Source organism: Lithobates pipiens, unplaced genomic scaffold (assembly GCF_037356315.1).
Source record: "Lithobates pipiens isolate NorthernLeopardFrog02 unplaced genomic scaffold, aLitPip1_a1.2 Scaffold_18, whole genome shotgun sequence".
Lineage (NCBI taxonomy): Eukaryota > Metazoa > Chordata > Amphibia > Anura > Ranidae > Lithobates > Lithobates pipiens.
The window spans coordinates 38,542,278-38,558,013 of NW_027507758.1; the positions used below are offsets into that span (position 1 = coordinate 38,542,278).

The 15,736-nt window shown below is 42.3% G+C and overlaps 1 protein-coding gene across 1 annotated transcript in view; it reads left to right on the forward strand.

Annotated features, from left to right (window-relative positions):
• Positions 1–15,736, forward strand: part of FSHR (follicle stimulating hormone receptor) — a 242,230-nt gene that overhangs the window by 123,813 nt on the left and 102,681 nt on the right. The window contains exon 3 of the mRNA XM_077485598.1: positions 11,891–11,965. Within this exon, the coding sequence (XP_077341724.1) occupies positions 11,891–11,965 (75 nt within the window). The remainder of the gene's footprint in view (positions 1–11,890; positions 11,966–15,736) is intronic.

Sequence of the window (15,736 nt, forward strand, 5' to 3'; positions counted from 1 at the left end):
GTTTATAATACTCAATTAAGTAATTGTCTGCCCAATATGGGAGGTATGGGGCAGACAGCTGTACTCAGTGTCTACAGGAGCATAACATTGCACCCGTGATCTGCTGATCGTGGGTGCAGTTCTCTGCAGGCTCGTAAGAAAAATAAAGAAAGTGCTTTTAATTTCTTTTTAAATAAGTGACCTTAGCCTTTCATTTAGTTTAAGTAGATCTAAACATAGTTACTTAAACCTCATGTCAATGTAATTTCAAAGGTTATGTTCAATTTTTATCTAAATATGCAGTTTTAATTAAAGTGTCATTAAACCCACAGCTACACTTTCACACCTATTATAATATAGCAGTAAAAACAACTGTAATTAGAACTGATTTAAAAAAAATCAGCAATCAAAAGTTTCAAATAATGTATTTTATTCTCTATATACGCTGGTCAGTTGACATTTATTCACTTGCACTGAACTGTGCAATCAGTGGGTGGAGTAAGCAGTAAACCTCTGATGTGTGCTGCGGACATGGGGATGTTGTGGTCAAATGGTTTAACTAAAAAAAAAAAAAAAAGTATTCTACATTTAAAAATAATTGGTAATCAATCAGTCATCACTTGGAGAAGATAGGAGGAGACAGGGGGCTAGGGTCACTTAAAGTGTTACTAAACCCAGGAGCCTACAGTCACTATATCTGGCCTCACAAAGTACACAGAACATGAGAATGCAACTATTTTAGTAAATATAAACTGCTAACTACCTTTTTTCATCAGCAGTATATAGCAGTCTTGTGATGTCTATCAGTGTCTGGTTAAAGCTTGTAGGAAGAGTTTTCATTCTCCTCTGGCTGTCCTATGAGGCTGCAGGACCCCTGACCCTCTGTCTGGAGAGTGCTAAGTGGACCTGGGATAATCACATGCACCCTCCCAAGAAAAAAAAAACCTCTAGAAATACACACCAAATTGAGCATGCTCAGAGTGACTCCAAAGGCTCTGTTCTATCAGGAGATGGATTGAGGACAGTGGAAAAAGGGGAGGATCAGAGGAGATAGGATCAAACAGCCTTTTTACACAATGCGGAGGATTAAGCCCTAAGTTCCACAGTGTGTATAACAAGCATGATTTACTGCATATACAGACTGATTTTACTGTTGTGGGTTTAGTAACACTATAAGAAGCTGTGACTGCCCAGCATGCAAAGGAATATATAAGTGATCCTGCACGTGCGCCACCAGCAGGCTGCTTCTGCTGTGATCATTCATGCTAGAAGCCAATCTGCTGGTGCCAGGCATTCAATGTCTGCCCGCACCTGCCGATAGTCAGGCAGAGACTCAGAACAGAGTTTTGCCTGAATCAACAAGGCGAGTTCCATTCTGAGGGGGGGAGATGGATTCTGTGTTCCTGCAAAACAAGAACTAAAATCCATCTCTTCCCCTACTAAAAGCAGCACATATAGTAAACACAAACACTGGCTAGGTGCACAGTTAACCCTTTTATTCTCTTCCAAGCCAGTGTCAAATCTGCTACTACAAACAAAGCCCACCCAACCACCTGTCCCCTGGATCTTATTCCCTCTGAAATACGACAGTCGTCCTCTGACTCTATCCTACACTCTCTAACCCACATCTTCAATCTCTCCCTCACCTCTGGCATTTTCCCCAATGCTCTAAAACATGCACTGGTCACCCCCATACTTATAAAGCCGTCCCTGGAGCCTACCAATCTTAACAACCTACGCCCTATTTCCTTGCTCCCCTTTTCCTCCAAACTCCTTAAACGCCTGGTTTACAACCAACTGAGTGACCACCTCATTAAGAATAACCTTCTTGATCCCCTTCAATCTGGATTTCGCCCTCAACACTCCACAGGAACTGTTCTTTTAAAACTCACAAATGACCTACTACTGCAAAAACCAACGGACACTATTCTGTACTCCTACTTCTGGACCTTTCTGCTGCCTTTGACATGGTTGACCACCCCCTCCTCCTCAAAGAACTTTACAACCTTGGTCTCTGTGACTGTGCTCTTCATTGGCTCTCATCCTACCTATTCCAACGAATCTTCAGTGTCACTTCCAATTCTACTTCCTGCACTCCTCTTCCCTTCTCCGTCGGGGTCCCCCAAGGTTCTGTTCTTGGACCTCTTTTATTTTCAATCTACACCTCTTCCCTAGGTCAGCTGATAGCCTCTCACGACTTTCAGTATTATTTATATGCTGACAACACACAATTCTCTCTCTCCACAACTCAACTCATCCCACCATTCTCTTCACGCATCACTAACTTACTAACAGACATATCTGTTTGGATGTCACACCACTTTCTCAAACACTTGTCCAAAACCGAGCTTATAATATTTCCTCCCCCACACGCCTCTTCCCCTGACTTATCTGTCAAGAGCAATGGCACATCCATCCACCCATCCCCACATGTCAGGGTGCTAGGTGTTATCCTGGACTCTGAACTCTCCTTTCGGCCCCACATCCAATCACTTTCCAAAGCTTGCCGCCTCAACCTCAGCAACATCTCCAAAGTGGTCCCTTTCTAACCAATGAAACCACAAAGCTCCTGATTCACTCCCTGGTTATCTCTCGCCTTGACTACTGCAACTCCCTCCTCATTGGCTTACCTCTAAATAGACTATCCCCCCTTCAGTCCATCATGAATATTGCCAGACTCATCCACCTTACAAACCGCTAAGTGTCTGCTACTCCTCTCTGCCAATCCCTTCATTGGCTGCCACTTACCCAACAAATTCAATTCAAAATACTAACACTAAGTTACAAAGTCATCCACAACTCTGCCCCCAGCTACATCACTAGCCTAGTCTCAAAATACCAACCTAATCACCCTCTTCGTTCCTCCCAAGACCTCCTGCTCTCTAGCTCCCTCATAATCTCCTCCCATATCTGCCTCCAGAACTTCCCCCGAGTCTCTCCCACCCTCTGGAATTCGCTACCCTAATCTGTCAGACTGTCTCCAAATATATCCACTTTTAAGTGAACCCTGAAAACTTTCCTCGTCAGAGAAGCCTATCCTGCCTCCATCTAACAACTATACTATTTTCTCCATGAGCTCATCCCCCACAGTTATTACCCTTTTGTATAACTTGACCCTCCCTCCTAGATTGTAAGCTCTAATGAGCAGGGCTCTCTTGTTCCCCCTGTATTGAATTGTATTGTAATTGTACTGTCTGCCCTAATGTTGTAAAGCACTGTGTAAACTGTTGGTGCTATATACATCCTGTATAATAATAATAAAAATTAGTACTTTGACAGTGCATATTTTTAGCTCTGATCATGTATTAGTGTCACTGGTTCCCGCAAAGAGTCAAAAGTATCAGTTAGTGTCCGATTGGCAGCCGCAATATTGCAGTCCAGCCTGTAAGTTGCTGATCGCCACCATTACTAGTATAAAGAATTGTATAAATAAATAAAAATTCCACTATACTGTGTATTCCTTAGATACATTTTTATTGAATATGTTTAAAGCAGAAAAGTAAAAAAATTTGTGACTTTCTGTTATGGGGTGATAACTATTTTCCGATTTTGCTCCTTCATTGTCACCTTCCTTGACGATACAAGTGACTGTACACATGGTGTGGGCATGGTACACAGTTTCCTCTATCAATAAACCGGTTCAGAGTAATAGCATGTAGCTGATGCTTGGGATATATATATATACATACACACAAGAACATCAGCAAGGTCCCTGTCTAAGTACATGATCAAATATATACATATCAAACATGATCAATCATGAAATATATCATAAATACTGCCAATATTAAGTCTAATATCCAAAAGCAAGAATACTGAACTCACAATCCATCATACACATAATAGGTGTTCGTTGTCCTTTGTAAATATATATATATATATCATAATTATGTAAAATATTTCCTGAAAAGTTCATATTCATCCAACTGGAAACATCAACGGTCTCCTGCTGTCCGCTGATATGGTCTCCATATGTGGGAAAATTAAGGCACAAGTGAGAATAAAAGACTAGGAACATTCAGTGATTTTCTATTTACGTATGAAGGCTTAAAGTGGATCCGAACTCAAAAAATGAAGATATGCTTTATATAAATTATTATAGAAAACATTGTATAGGGAACATTTATAAATGTGGCTAGAATTGCCCTAAAAAAATTACCTTTAATTTTGAATATATCCCAAAAAATAACAGTGAACTTCCTGCTAAGGGATACACCAAACATACCTGGATTCTGTTTGAGAAAGAACATGACTAAAGCTTGGGTGTAGGATTTTGAACCCCAGTGAAGCCAATGGGAGCCTAATGTTAAATAAGAGGGGCATTTCCTGGGCTAATAGGAAAAGGACTGCCAAGTAAATATTCTGGGAGGCTAGGCATGTACCAAAGGAAAAAAAAAAATTAGCTTAGAGCAATCATTTTAATAATACTTTTAAGGTCAAAATTAACAATTAATGAACAATTATTTTAAATAGCATACCCTGGAGGTGCCCTTAACCTGCCTGTGAAGTGTACAAGGTATTTAGCCTACTGTATTTCAAATAAAATTGGCATATAGAAAGAACAAAATACTGTTTAATTTGCTGAATTTAAACATTCTCAAATAATTTAGTAAATCTGCCTTCAAGTCTACTCAGGCAAGAAAACAACCTTTGGCCACCACTCTTGCTTGTGCTGTCCATAAGGAAATAAATCTGCATAGCTTAAATGAGAATTCCTCCCCTTGAATCATGTTGGATGTTTATGATACAAAGGTTGGATTTCATTCATCTAGACTGTAAATGTTCTGTTTTTGGTGCTTTCTTTCTTGCACAGTAAGTCTCTACTCAAGCAAAAAGCCAACCTCTGGCCATCACTCTTGGGTGGGCTGCCTTTAGGGAAATAACTCTGTATACACAGCTTAAGTCCTAAGACCCCTTTCACACTGCCAGCGTTTTTCAGGCGCTACAGTGTTAAAAATAGCGCCTGTATAGAACTTGAAAAAAGAGGCTCCTTTCACTCCAGTGTGAAAGCTCGAGGGCTTTTCGCACTGGAGCGGTGCGCTGGCAGGACGTCAGAAAAAGTCCTGCCAGCAGCTTCTTTGGATCGGTGAAGGAGTGGTGAACTCACCACTCCTCCACTGCTGCTCCCCATTGAAATCAATGGGACAGCACTGTGATATGGCCAGCAAAACGCCGCTCCGGTGGAGTTAACCCTTTTTCAGCCGCTATCGGATGGTTAAAACCGCCCCACTAGCGGTGGAATAGTGCTGCTAAAACAACGGTAAAGCAGCGCCGGGGCGGCTCGGTGTGAAAGCCGTCTAACTGAAGATTCCTACTCTTAAAGCGTGTAGGATGTTTATGATAAACGAGTCAAACTATAATTTCATCTGGACTGTAAATGTTCTGTTTTTGAAACTTTCCTTACACAAAGTCTCTACTCAAGCTAAGAACCAGCCTTTGGCTACCACTCTTGGGTAGCTGCCTAAAGGAAATAACTCTGTGTACACAGCCTAAGTCCGAATTGAAAATTGCTACCTTTGAAATGTGTTGGATGTTTATGATATAAGAGTCTGAATATAATTAAATCTGGACTGCATGTTTTCTGTTTTTGATAGTTTCCACCTTGCATACCATGTCTCTACTCAAGCAAAGAGCCAACCTTTAGAGTATACACAGCTTATATACAGTTATACAGCTTATACAGTATATGTTCTGTTTTTGAAGCTTTCCTCCTTGCACACCATGGGGTTAATTCACTAAAACTGAAGAGTGCAAAATCTGGTGCAGCCCTCCATAGAAACAAATCAGCTTCCATTTGTATTTTTTAAAGCCTAATTGAACAAGTTGAAGTTAGAAGTTTATAGGCTACCATGCACAGCTGCTCCGGATTTTGCCCTCTCAAGTTTTAGCAAGTCAACTCCCATGTCTCTACTCAAGCAGAGAGCCAACCTTTGGCCACCACTCTTGGGTGAGTTGCTTATAGGGAAATAATTTCCTCTAAACAGCTTAAGACCTGACTGAAAGATCCTACCCTTGAAGCGTGTAGGATGTTAATGATACAGGAATTAGACTATAGTTACATCTGGACTGTATGTGTTCTGTTTTTGAAGCTTTCCTTCTTGCACACCATGTCTCTACTCAAGCAAAGAGCCAACTTTTGGCCACTGGTCTTGGGTGAACTGCCTAAGTGAAATAACTCTGTCTACACAGCTTAAAGATGAGGTCTGCCCACCGCTGCAAAAATTAAAAGTCAGCAGCTGCACATACTGCAGCTGCTGACTTTTAATAATCGGACACTTACCTGTCCTGGAGTCCATCGATGTCAGCACCGCAGCTGATGTTTATATCAGCTGTCAGGTGCATGCTGTCTCCATTGCGAGTAAGGGAACCTGGCAGTGAAGCCTTGCGGCTTCACGCTAGGGACCCTACTGCTCATGCGTGAGGCTCCACTCCTCTCTCTTATTGGCCCGGCGGCTGGGGAAGGAGGAGGGAGCCCAGGCGGTGACATCAATACCCGCGGCTGAGGCTCCCGGAAGTGGGAACAGGACACATGTGAAAGATGGATATCCTGTTCCCCCTCCTCTCGCCCCCTCCTCTCGCCCCCCGAAAGGTGCCAAATGTGGAACCAGAGGGAGGGAAGAGTATGAGAGAAAGTTTCACTTTTGGGTGGAACTCCGCTTTAAGACCTAATTGAAAATTGCTACCTTTGAAATATGTTAAATGGTTATGATACAAAAGTCTAAAGTTAAACAAATCTGGGCTGTATAAGTTCTGTTTTTTGGCACTTTCCCCTTTGCAAATCCAGTCCTTCAAAAACCTGGCTGTGCAGATATTAAAATCATTTGGCAGGTAAAACAGCTGGCACATGTCAAATTTAACAGCTACTTGCAGGGAGTTCAGCTTCAATTTGTACATTTCCTCCTGTAGGTTTTTCAAAATATTGTAAAATAAAATAATATAATTGTCAAAAATAATCACTTTTGGCTAAAGGTCCTTCCCGTGACAGACACAGATGATTTCACCCGCTGCCTAAACTTATGACACTAATCACTGTGTCGGTGACACACCTACATGAAAGTTTAAAGTCATTTGAGTTAAAAAGAATAAACTTTAGTTTTTCTTCAAGAAAGTATCTATCTGTGGGTGATAAGAAAAAGAAATCTGTGCTGTACAGAAACCCTTAGTAATGAGGCAAAGTGTAATATTTCACAGAAATGTCAACACCTGCCAGTTTATGTGATAAATACAATGTTTGTCATTTGCTCGATGGAAAGTACGTTGGTGGTATTTTTACCTACGGACTATGTTACGATGTCATATAGCTGAAAGGCTGCTGTTATGCAAGTATATGCCTGATTTATATAACATTTATACAGATACAAATATACAGCAAGCAGAACAAACTGGATGTTCAGACTTGTGTAGGACACATTTGACAACCCAATCTTTATGCAGTAGCTTCCCATCTGGTATCTTGTACCTGAATGTCTTAAAGCTGAACTCCGGCTTTACCTTTAGTCTTTTGTAAAGGCTCCTCTCCTGTACTGAAATTGCTTCTCACAGTGTGCTTTAGAAGTTGCAACAGGTCAGACCCCCCCTCCCCCCCCCATTTCCTGGCACAAGGACCTTTACTATCCAGCCTAGCCTATCTGTCCGTGGCCCACCCTTTTGTTTCACTAGATATTAGTTCTTTCAACCATGGAGGCATCCCATATGAGCATTACAAAACCCAATCTGCATACAAATAAAGCCTGCCTATGAATGTGCAGTCTTGCAGACCATCATCCATCCATTAAGGAATCTTGATATTTGCATGACACCCTTTCATAGCCAGCCCTCCCCATCAGCCGTGAGTACTAAGGCAAAATATAAGCAAGTTATACTTCAGCTTGAAAATTTATCTTCACCCAATATCCTCACCAAAATGTAATGTTCTGCCCCTTTTCCATCTTATCACACAATTATATGAAAGCTGAATTCCAGAAAATCAGCAATTTTGCAAAAGGTGCAGACACACTACAAGTTAAAGAGGGATTCCACCAAAAAAAAATATTAAAAGCCAGCAGCTATAAATACTACAGCTGCTGACTTTTAATAAATGGACACTCACCTGTCCCGGGTTCCAGCGATGCCGAGGCCGATCGATCGCTCGGCTCTCGGCTGCTGCAGTCACCATTCTAGGTGAGGGAATCAGGAAGTGAAGCGAATCGGCTTCACTTCCCGGTTCCCTACTGCGCATGCGCGAGCCGCACCGCGCAATAGGAAATCTTCGCACTGTCACTGGGACCCGTGTGTGTCCCAGCAGACAGCGCGGCAGGGCAGGAAATGGCGTAGACTCCCATGGGAGTCTATGCCCGGAAGTGGGTGAAAATACCTGTCTTTGACAGGTATCTCCACCCCCCTCCCCCCTGAAAGGTGTCAATTGTGACACCGGAGGGGGGGAGGGATCCGATCAGCGGAGGTTCCACTTTAGGGTGGAATCCCGCTTTAAGTCCAATTAGGTGCATGTCACCACTGGGACTTATCTCTGTTACTTATATGGGACAGGTTTATTGCACTCCCAAAGAAACACTCTGTGAGAGGAGAGAAGCACACAGAGCAACTCTGCCCCGCCCTCCCCTCTGCTGCGCATTCACAGAAGCCTTTGTATTTTGTGAATGTGTTCACATAATACAATAGCTTCTGTGAATGGGCAGAAGGAGGGGCTGGGTGGGCATAACAGTTCCAGCAGTTTTTGAAGGAACTGAAACCCTATTGAGCAGTTTTAGAGCTCCTGAAGTCATTTTCCTGGAGCACAATAAACCTGTCAGATGTAAATAATAATAAGGAGAGGTATATGAGGCATCAGACACCTCATTGGACTTAAAGTGGTTGCAAAGTCAGGATTATAAAACACTGCCATCCTCTCTGTTTTATCAAGATCTACAGTACTTTGTGTCTGTTTTTTTTAAAATGCTGATCCTAAATACCTAATCTCATAGCAATGATTTGCGGTCACGTGACATTCCTTGGGTCTTCTTCCCCAATGTGAGGAATGTGGAGGGAGAGGCTGAGATAACCCTCTGACATCAGCCAGACAGCCGAGGAATGTCACATGACGGCTGTGAGAGAAGGTATTTACATTTAGAGTTTTAAAAAAATGGACACCTAGTAGTTTAGATGGGGTTTAGAGGGGATGCAAGTTTCTTTTAAATGGTATTTCAAGTGACAGGGAAAAGCAGTAGGAGGGGAGGGGTGGGTAGGAGATTGCCCTCATACACAGGCTTCAGAACTGACAAGCAGGGAGGGAGGGGGAAAGGGAGAGACAGAGAATGGAGAGCAGATAGCGTGATGACAGAGACACATTAACTGACCACGGTATCATGGATCAGCAACCATGATTATTGTGGACAGCAGAGACAGGGGAACGCAGGAAGAGGCAGGACCAACCAGGTATTGTTACATCATACAACAGGACATATTACACAGTACAAGCACTGTGCCGTTTAACATGCCTTAAAGGAACAGGATATATATATATATATATATATATATATATATATATATATATATATATATATATATATCTATATATATATATATATACACATACTACATACAGTTTCTCACAAAAGTTAATACACCCCTCACAGTTTTGTAAATGTTTTATTAAATCTTTTCATGTGACAACACTGAATAAATTACACTTGTCTACAATGTAAAGTAGTGAGTGTACAGCTTGTATAACAGTGTAAATTTGCTGTCTCCTCAAAATAACTCAACACACAGCCATTAATGTCTAAATCACTGGCAACAAAAGTGAGTACATCCCCAAGTGAAAATGTCCAAATTGGGGCCAATTAGCCATTTTACCTCCCAGTGTCACGTGACTCGTTAGTGTTACAAGGGCTCGCGTGTGAATGGGAAACAGGTGTGTCAAATTTGGTGTTATCGCTCTCACTCTCTCATACTGGTCACTGGGAGTTCAACATGGCAACTTATGGCAAATAACTCTCTGAGGATCTGAAAAAAAAAATGTTGTTTTACATAAAGATGGCCTAGGATATAAGAAGATTGCCAAGACCCTGAAACTGAGCTGCAGCACAGTGACCAAGACCATACAGTGGTTTAACAGGACCGGTTCCACTCAGAACAGGCTTCACCATGGTGGACCAAATAAGTGGAGTGCACATGCTCAGCGTCATATCCAGAGGTTGTCTTCGGGAAATAGATGTATGAGTGCTGCCAGCATTGCTGGAGAGGTTGAAGGGGTGGTGGGTCAGCCTGCCAGTGCTCAGACCATACGCCGCACACTGCATGAAATTGGTCTGCATGGCTGTCATCCCAGAAGGAAGCCTCTTCTAAAGATGATGCACAAGAAAGCCTGCAAACAGTTTGCTGAAGACAAGCAGACTAAGGACATGGATTACTGGAACCATGTCCTGTGGTCTGATGAGACCAAGATAAACTTAATTGGTTCAGATGTTGTTAATCGTGTGTGGCAGAAACCAGGTGAGGAGTACAAAGACAAGGGTGTCTTGCCTACAGTCAAGCATGGTGGTGCGTGTCATGGTCTGGGGCTGCATGAGTGCTGCCAGTACTGGGGAGCTACAGTTCATTGAGGGAACTATGAACTGTGACATACTGAAGCAGAGCATGATCCCCTCCTTTCGAAGACTGGGCTGCATGGCACTATTCCAACATGACAACGACCTCAAACACATCTCCAAGTTGGCTACTGCCTTGCTAAAGACGTTGAGGGTAAAGTTGATGGACTGGCCAAGCATGTCTCTGCATCTAAACCCTATTGAGCATCTGTGGGGCATTTTCAAATGAAAGGTGGAGGATTGCAAGGTCTCTGACATCCACCAGCTCTGTGATGTTGTCATGGAGGAGTGGAAGAGGCAACCTGTGAAGCTCTGGTGAACTCCATGCTAAAGAAGGTTAGGGCCGTGCTGTAAAATAATGGTGGTCACACAATATATTTTGACACTTTGGGTCCAATTTGGACATTTGCACTTAGGGGTGTACTCACTTTTGGTGCCAGCAGTTTAGACAATAATAGCTGTGTGTTGAGTTATTTTGAGGGGACAGCAAATTTACACTGTGGCCACGTGTCGCTTCCATCCAGACACATGTCTTCTGGACTGTAGAGTGAAAAGATCCTCTTTGGGAGCCCTCATCATTACTCAGTGATGTGAACCTTTATTATTGGCTGCCCATCAGTAGGGCCCTGAAGACTCCAACATCATGTTGATGTCACAGACTGACTGGAGGCATGGAAGAACTGAAGCAGTGAATCAGGTAAGTAAAACACTGCTTTTAAGGGCTTTAACAAAAAAAAAAAAAAAAATGGTGAATGGGAAAGAGGGGTGAAAAAAAATCAAAGGAGTATTTGTTGCAATACAGATTTCTCTTCATAGTATTTTACTGTGAAATCTGAGGGTCTGCTGACCATCTCTTTCCACAATTCCTGGGTCCCCTGCATGCTTTGCTACTTCTCCTTGGCTGATTACTCTCCATTTCTAAGGACTACATACCCCAAGGTACCTTGCTGCCTGCAAGCAGTGATTCTTGTACTGACTCCGCCCCCTAAAACTCCTCTTCTCATCACCTCTGTAGTTCAGAGGGCATGCTCTGTGAAATGTGTGACGCAGCATCACTCACCCACAGGACATAGTGAATAAGTGTCACGTAATTTAAGGAAGTAAATGTGTGGAGCTTCTCAAAGTAAGTTTACCAACTTCAAGATAATTCAGATTAATAGCAGTAGGCTAGAAATAATTGAAATATAATATGAAAATGAATACGGTATATGATTTTAAATTTTGACCACAGAATCATAATATGTGCATTGTGTTTGCGTAGACTATCTTTGTTTAAATTATAGGATAATTTTTCTGTCTGTTCAACAACCATTGTTTAACTTGCCTCCCATACATTTATTATACAGAGAGATATCTGAAAATTATGACTTGAAATCAATAGAGGCCAACGTATTCTCAAACAACCCGCAACTGCAGGAAATGTAAGTATCTCAAATATTTAATAAGATATGACACATTAACCGATTGTTAGAAAAGGGAGAACTGTTCTGAATGAACCCGGGAAAGCTCCTGTACAGTCTGCTAAATGACAAAGTGATAAAAGATTTTTACAAAATATAGAGGAGTGCCACATAACTGTTATGTTTTATATGGCGCTACATCACGCCCCTATGTGGTTTTGGGCTAAATTCTACCCAACTTTGCAATGTTACTTTTGTTAAATCTTCATTTTACAAACACTTATTACAGGTTTCATCCATGGCACCCTGTTTTAATTTTTGCCTAACTAATTAAACTACTTTAACCACTTAACTTCTGGAAGATTTGCCCCCTTAATGACCAGGCCATTTTTGGACCATAGTAACACAGTACTGCTCTGGGGAGGTAATCAGAATTTAATTTTTTTACACACTGAATTTTACAGTTATAAGCAACCATTTTTGTCTGAATGAAAACTATTCATTCACTGTTTACTATTGTGATTAGCTGTGATTGGCCAATCACTTGGTACAGATGGACTGTGGTTGGCCCTGTCTGTACCATGTGATGACTGTGACCAATCACAAAGCTCACTATGATAGTACATAATGAAAGGCATGAATCAAAGCCTTTCATTGTGTACAACTACCATGTGATCTGCTGTGATTGGCCACAGCTAATCACATGGTACAGATGGACTATGGTTGGCCCTGTCTGTACCATGTGATGACTGTGACAAATCACAGAGCTCACCACAATAGTAATGAAAGGCATGAATCAAAGCCTTTCATTGTGTACAACTATCATGTGATCTGCTGTGATTGACCACAACAATCACATGGTACTGGCAGCGGACCAGTACAGTGATCTGTCATCCGCTGTGTCCGGTGGACACGGTGGATGACAGATCGTGTTGGAGCGTGGTCTTATCCTGGGAGGACATATGGCATCCTAGGGGTTAATAATAATGATAAACAGGACAAATAGAGAGGATAATTCTCCCTAATCGGAGCACAGACAACAATAACAACCTAATAGGTGTTCTAATCCCTCTCCACGATATCCAGAACTAAAAAAAAAGCAGTTTTGCCTTTAGTGGTACTTCAACCCCTTGGCGCCGGCCATACGCATATATGCAGCCTCTCTGCGCCTGGTCCTTAGTGCTGAGGGACAGCATATTTGCATGAATTTCCACCAATACACCTGTGCCGAGAGCACGTGCTCCTGGCACAGTTACCGTTGCCTAACCAAATGCTCACGCTCCCTGAGATTGGGAGTTTTTGGACCACACAACTGCCGTAACAGCCAATCACATCAGTCACGTGATCTCAAGATGTGCCCAGTCTGCTGGCATCATAAACCTCTTAAAGGGCCACGAGGCACCGGCGCTAAGAGGTTAAAGCGCAGCTCCACTCAAAAGCGGAAGCACCGCTTGTTCGCACCTTCCACTGCCACATTCGGCACTTTTTAGGGGGGGGAGCGGGTACCTGGTTTTGACAGGTACCCACTCCCACTTCCAGGTAAGATCGCTGATCTACTGCTTTTCCGGCTCTTCTCCTCCTTCCCTCCGCTGCCTTCTGTGACACACTCACAGGTCCCAGAAGATGGCGGGACCATTCAGAAAATGCATGCACAGTAGAAAACTGGCTGTGAAGCCTGAAGGCTTCACTGCCGGTTTCCCTTACTTATAATGTTGGCACCTGCACCCGAAGCCGATTAACGAATCGACTTGGGGTGCCAACATCACAGGCTCACTTGACAGGTAAGTGCCCTTATATTAAAAGTCAGCAGCTACAGTATATGTAGCTGCTGATGTTTAATTATATATTTTTTCCAAACTGGAGCTCCTCTTTAATGCACTGCAATGCAACCACATGATTGGCTGATTGGGTAATAAAATGAACGAGACGAGTGTACAGTATATGGTCTGATCTTCATTGCCCCTACTTATTTTCCAATCTCTAAGCACTTATGGAGACAATGTTGAATCACCAAGCTTACATAAGAACATAAGAAATGCACGGATAAGTATTTATTATGAAATATTTCTTAGGCCTGCATATCATTTTATTAATGAACAAAGTTACATGACCGAGAGGTCAGTCTCTGACAACTTTTAAACTAAATAAGGCCCAATGGGATCTATTAAGTTTGTGTTTTCACTAATAAAGCTTTTACAGACTCATATAAACAAGAATGATACATCGGGCTCCCTGTGTCTTGACACTTGCACCATTCATTGGGATCTCATCCAAAACGGTTCCATTAAAGCCTTTCTCCTCTTCATGGATCAGTGCCAGAGAAGGTTACAATAGCTGAGTTAGCCCTTAATTTGCTGTCATTTATGCATTTTTATTTAGTTGCAAAAAAATGTTTTCTCCTGATATGTTTATTTCAATCTGCAAAAAAAAAGGGTTTTCGGAAAGGGTAGATGTTATAGTTTTTTTTTCCATTATAAAGGTTTTAGGGCTCATCCAACCTAGAAGCATTGTGCTAATGATTTGAAAGAGCTTATTTTATTCACTTGAATACAAAAATTGCTGTAATAGAGCCAAAATCGCATATGCATTAATGAAGACTGTTGTAATTGGAAAAAGAGGTGTTTGCCAACTTACATGAATTTCCCTTTTTTTGCTGATTTAAATGGGCACAGGGTGTATTTTGTTACTCTTGAAGGATGTGTCTGGTGACAAGGGGAATGTTTTTAACAGCGACTGCTGCGTGTTTGTCCCATCACTTATGAAGCTTCCAACTTGGCATGCCAGCTTTTACATCAAAACTCAAAAGCCATTGTTCTTTTCTTTGGTATTTCCAAAAAGTAAAGCCTCGTATGGTACGATTGTTGGTAGGGGATTGTCTGTTGACAGACTGTTGTCCTAAAATCTTATGCCCTGTACACACAACCGGTTTTTCCGTCGGAATAAACTTCGAAGGTTTTTCCTATGGAGTTCCGACGGAATTCCGCTGAAACTGTCTTGCGTACACACGATCATACCAAATTCCGTCCGTTAAGAATGCGGTGACGTACAACACGTATGACAGGACTAGAAGAAGGAAGTTCAATAGCCAGTAGCCAATAGCTTCCGTCTCGTACTTGCTTCAGAGCATGCGTTGTTTTTGGTCCGTCGGAACAGCATACAGACGAAGAGCGTTTTTCCCGATAGGAATTGGCTCAGTCGGAAATATTTAGAACATGTTCTATTTCTAGGTCTGGTAGAATTTTCAACGTAAAAAGTCCGATGGGGCATACACACGATCAGAATATATGATGAAAAGCTCCCGTCTGATTTTTCTGTCGGACATTCCGCTCGTGTGTACGCAGCATTAGCGTTAGTACGCTCCTATTTGGCAATTGTTGTCCAACTTTCGGGCCAACAAATTTTGGATGACAGGCAAGCAAATTTTCTGTGGACAAAGGTCTGACGTCAAATTTTCTCATGGTCAGTACACAAATCCATCACACAAAAGTTGAATGTACAAACACGCATGCTTGGAATCAATGCTCACCAAACACAAAATGAGCTTTTCCTGTAAAAAACGGGCCTAGTCCCATCTTACTCTTTGGCCCTTTAGGCCGGGCTCACACTGGAACCGGCTGTGGATCACACAGGAGCGCCATCCCATTTCAGGGACGAATCAGGAAAGAATCTTTGCCTGAATTTGGCCCTGAAACAGAGCCAAAGATGCACAGCGTTTCTGTGCACTGCGCTCTGCAGCCGCAATGGAGATATGTGAACCGACTCAATAGGGAGCCAGTCACATTCTCCTGCTAT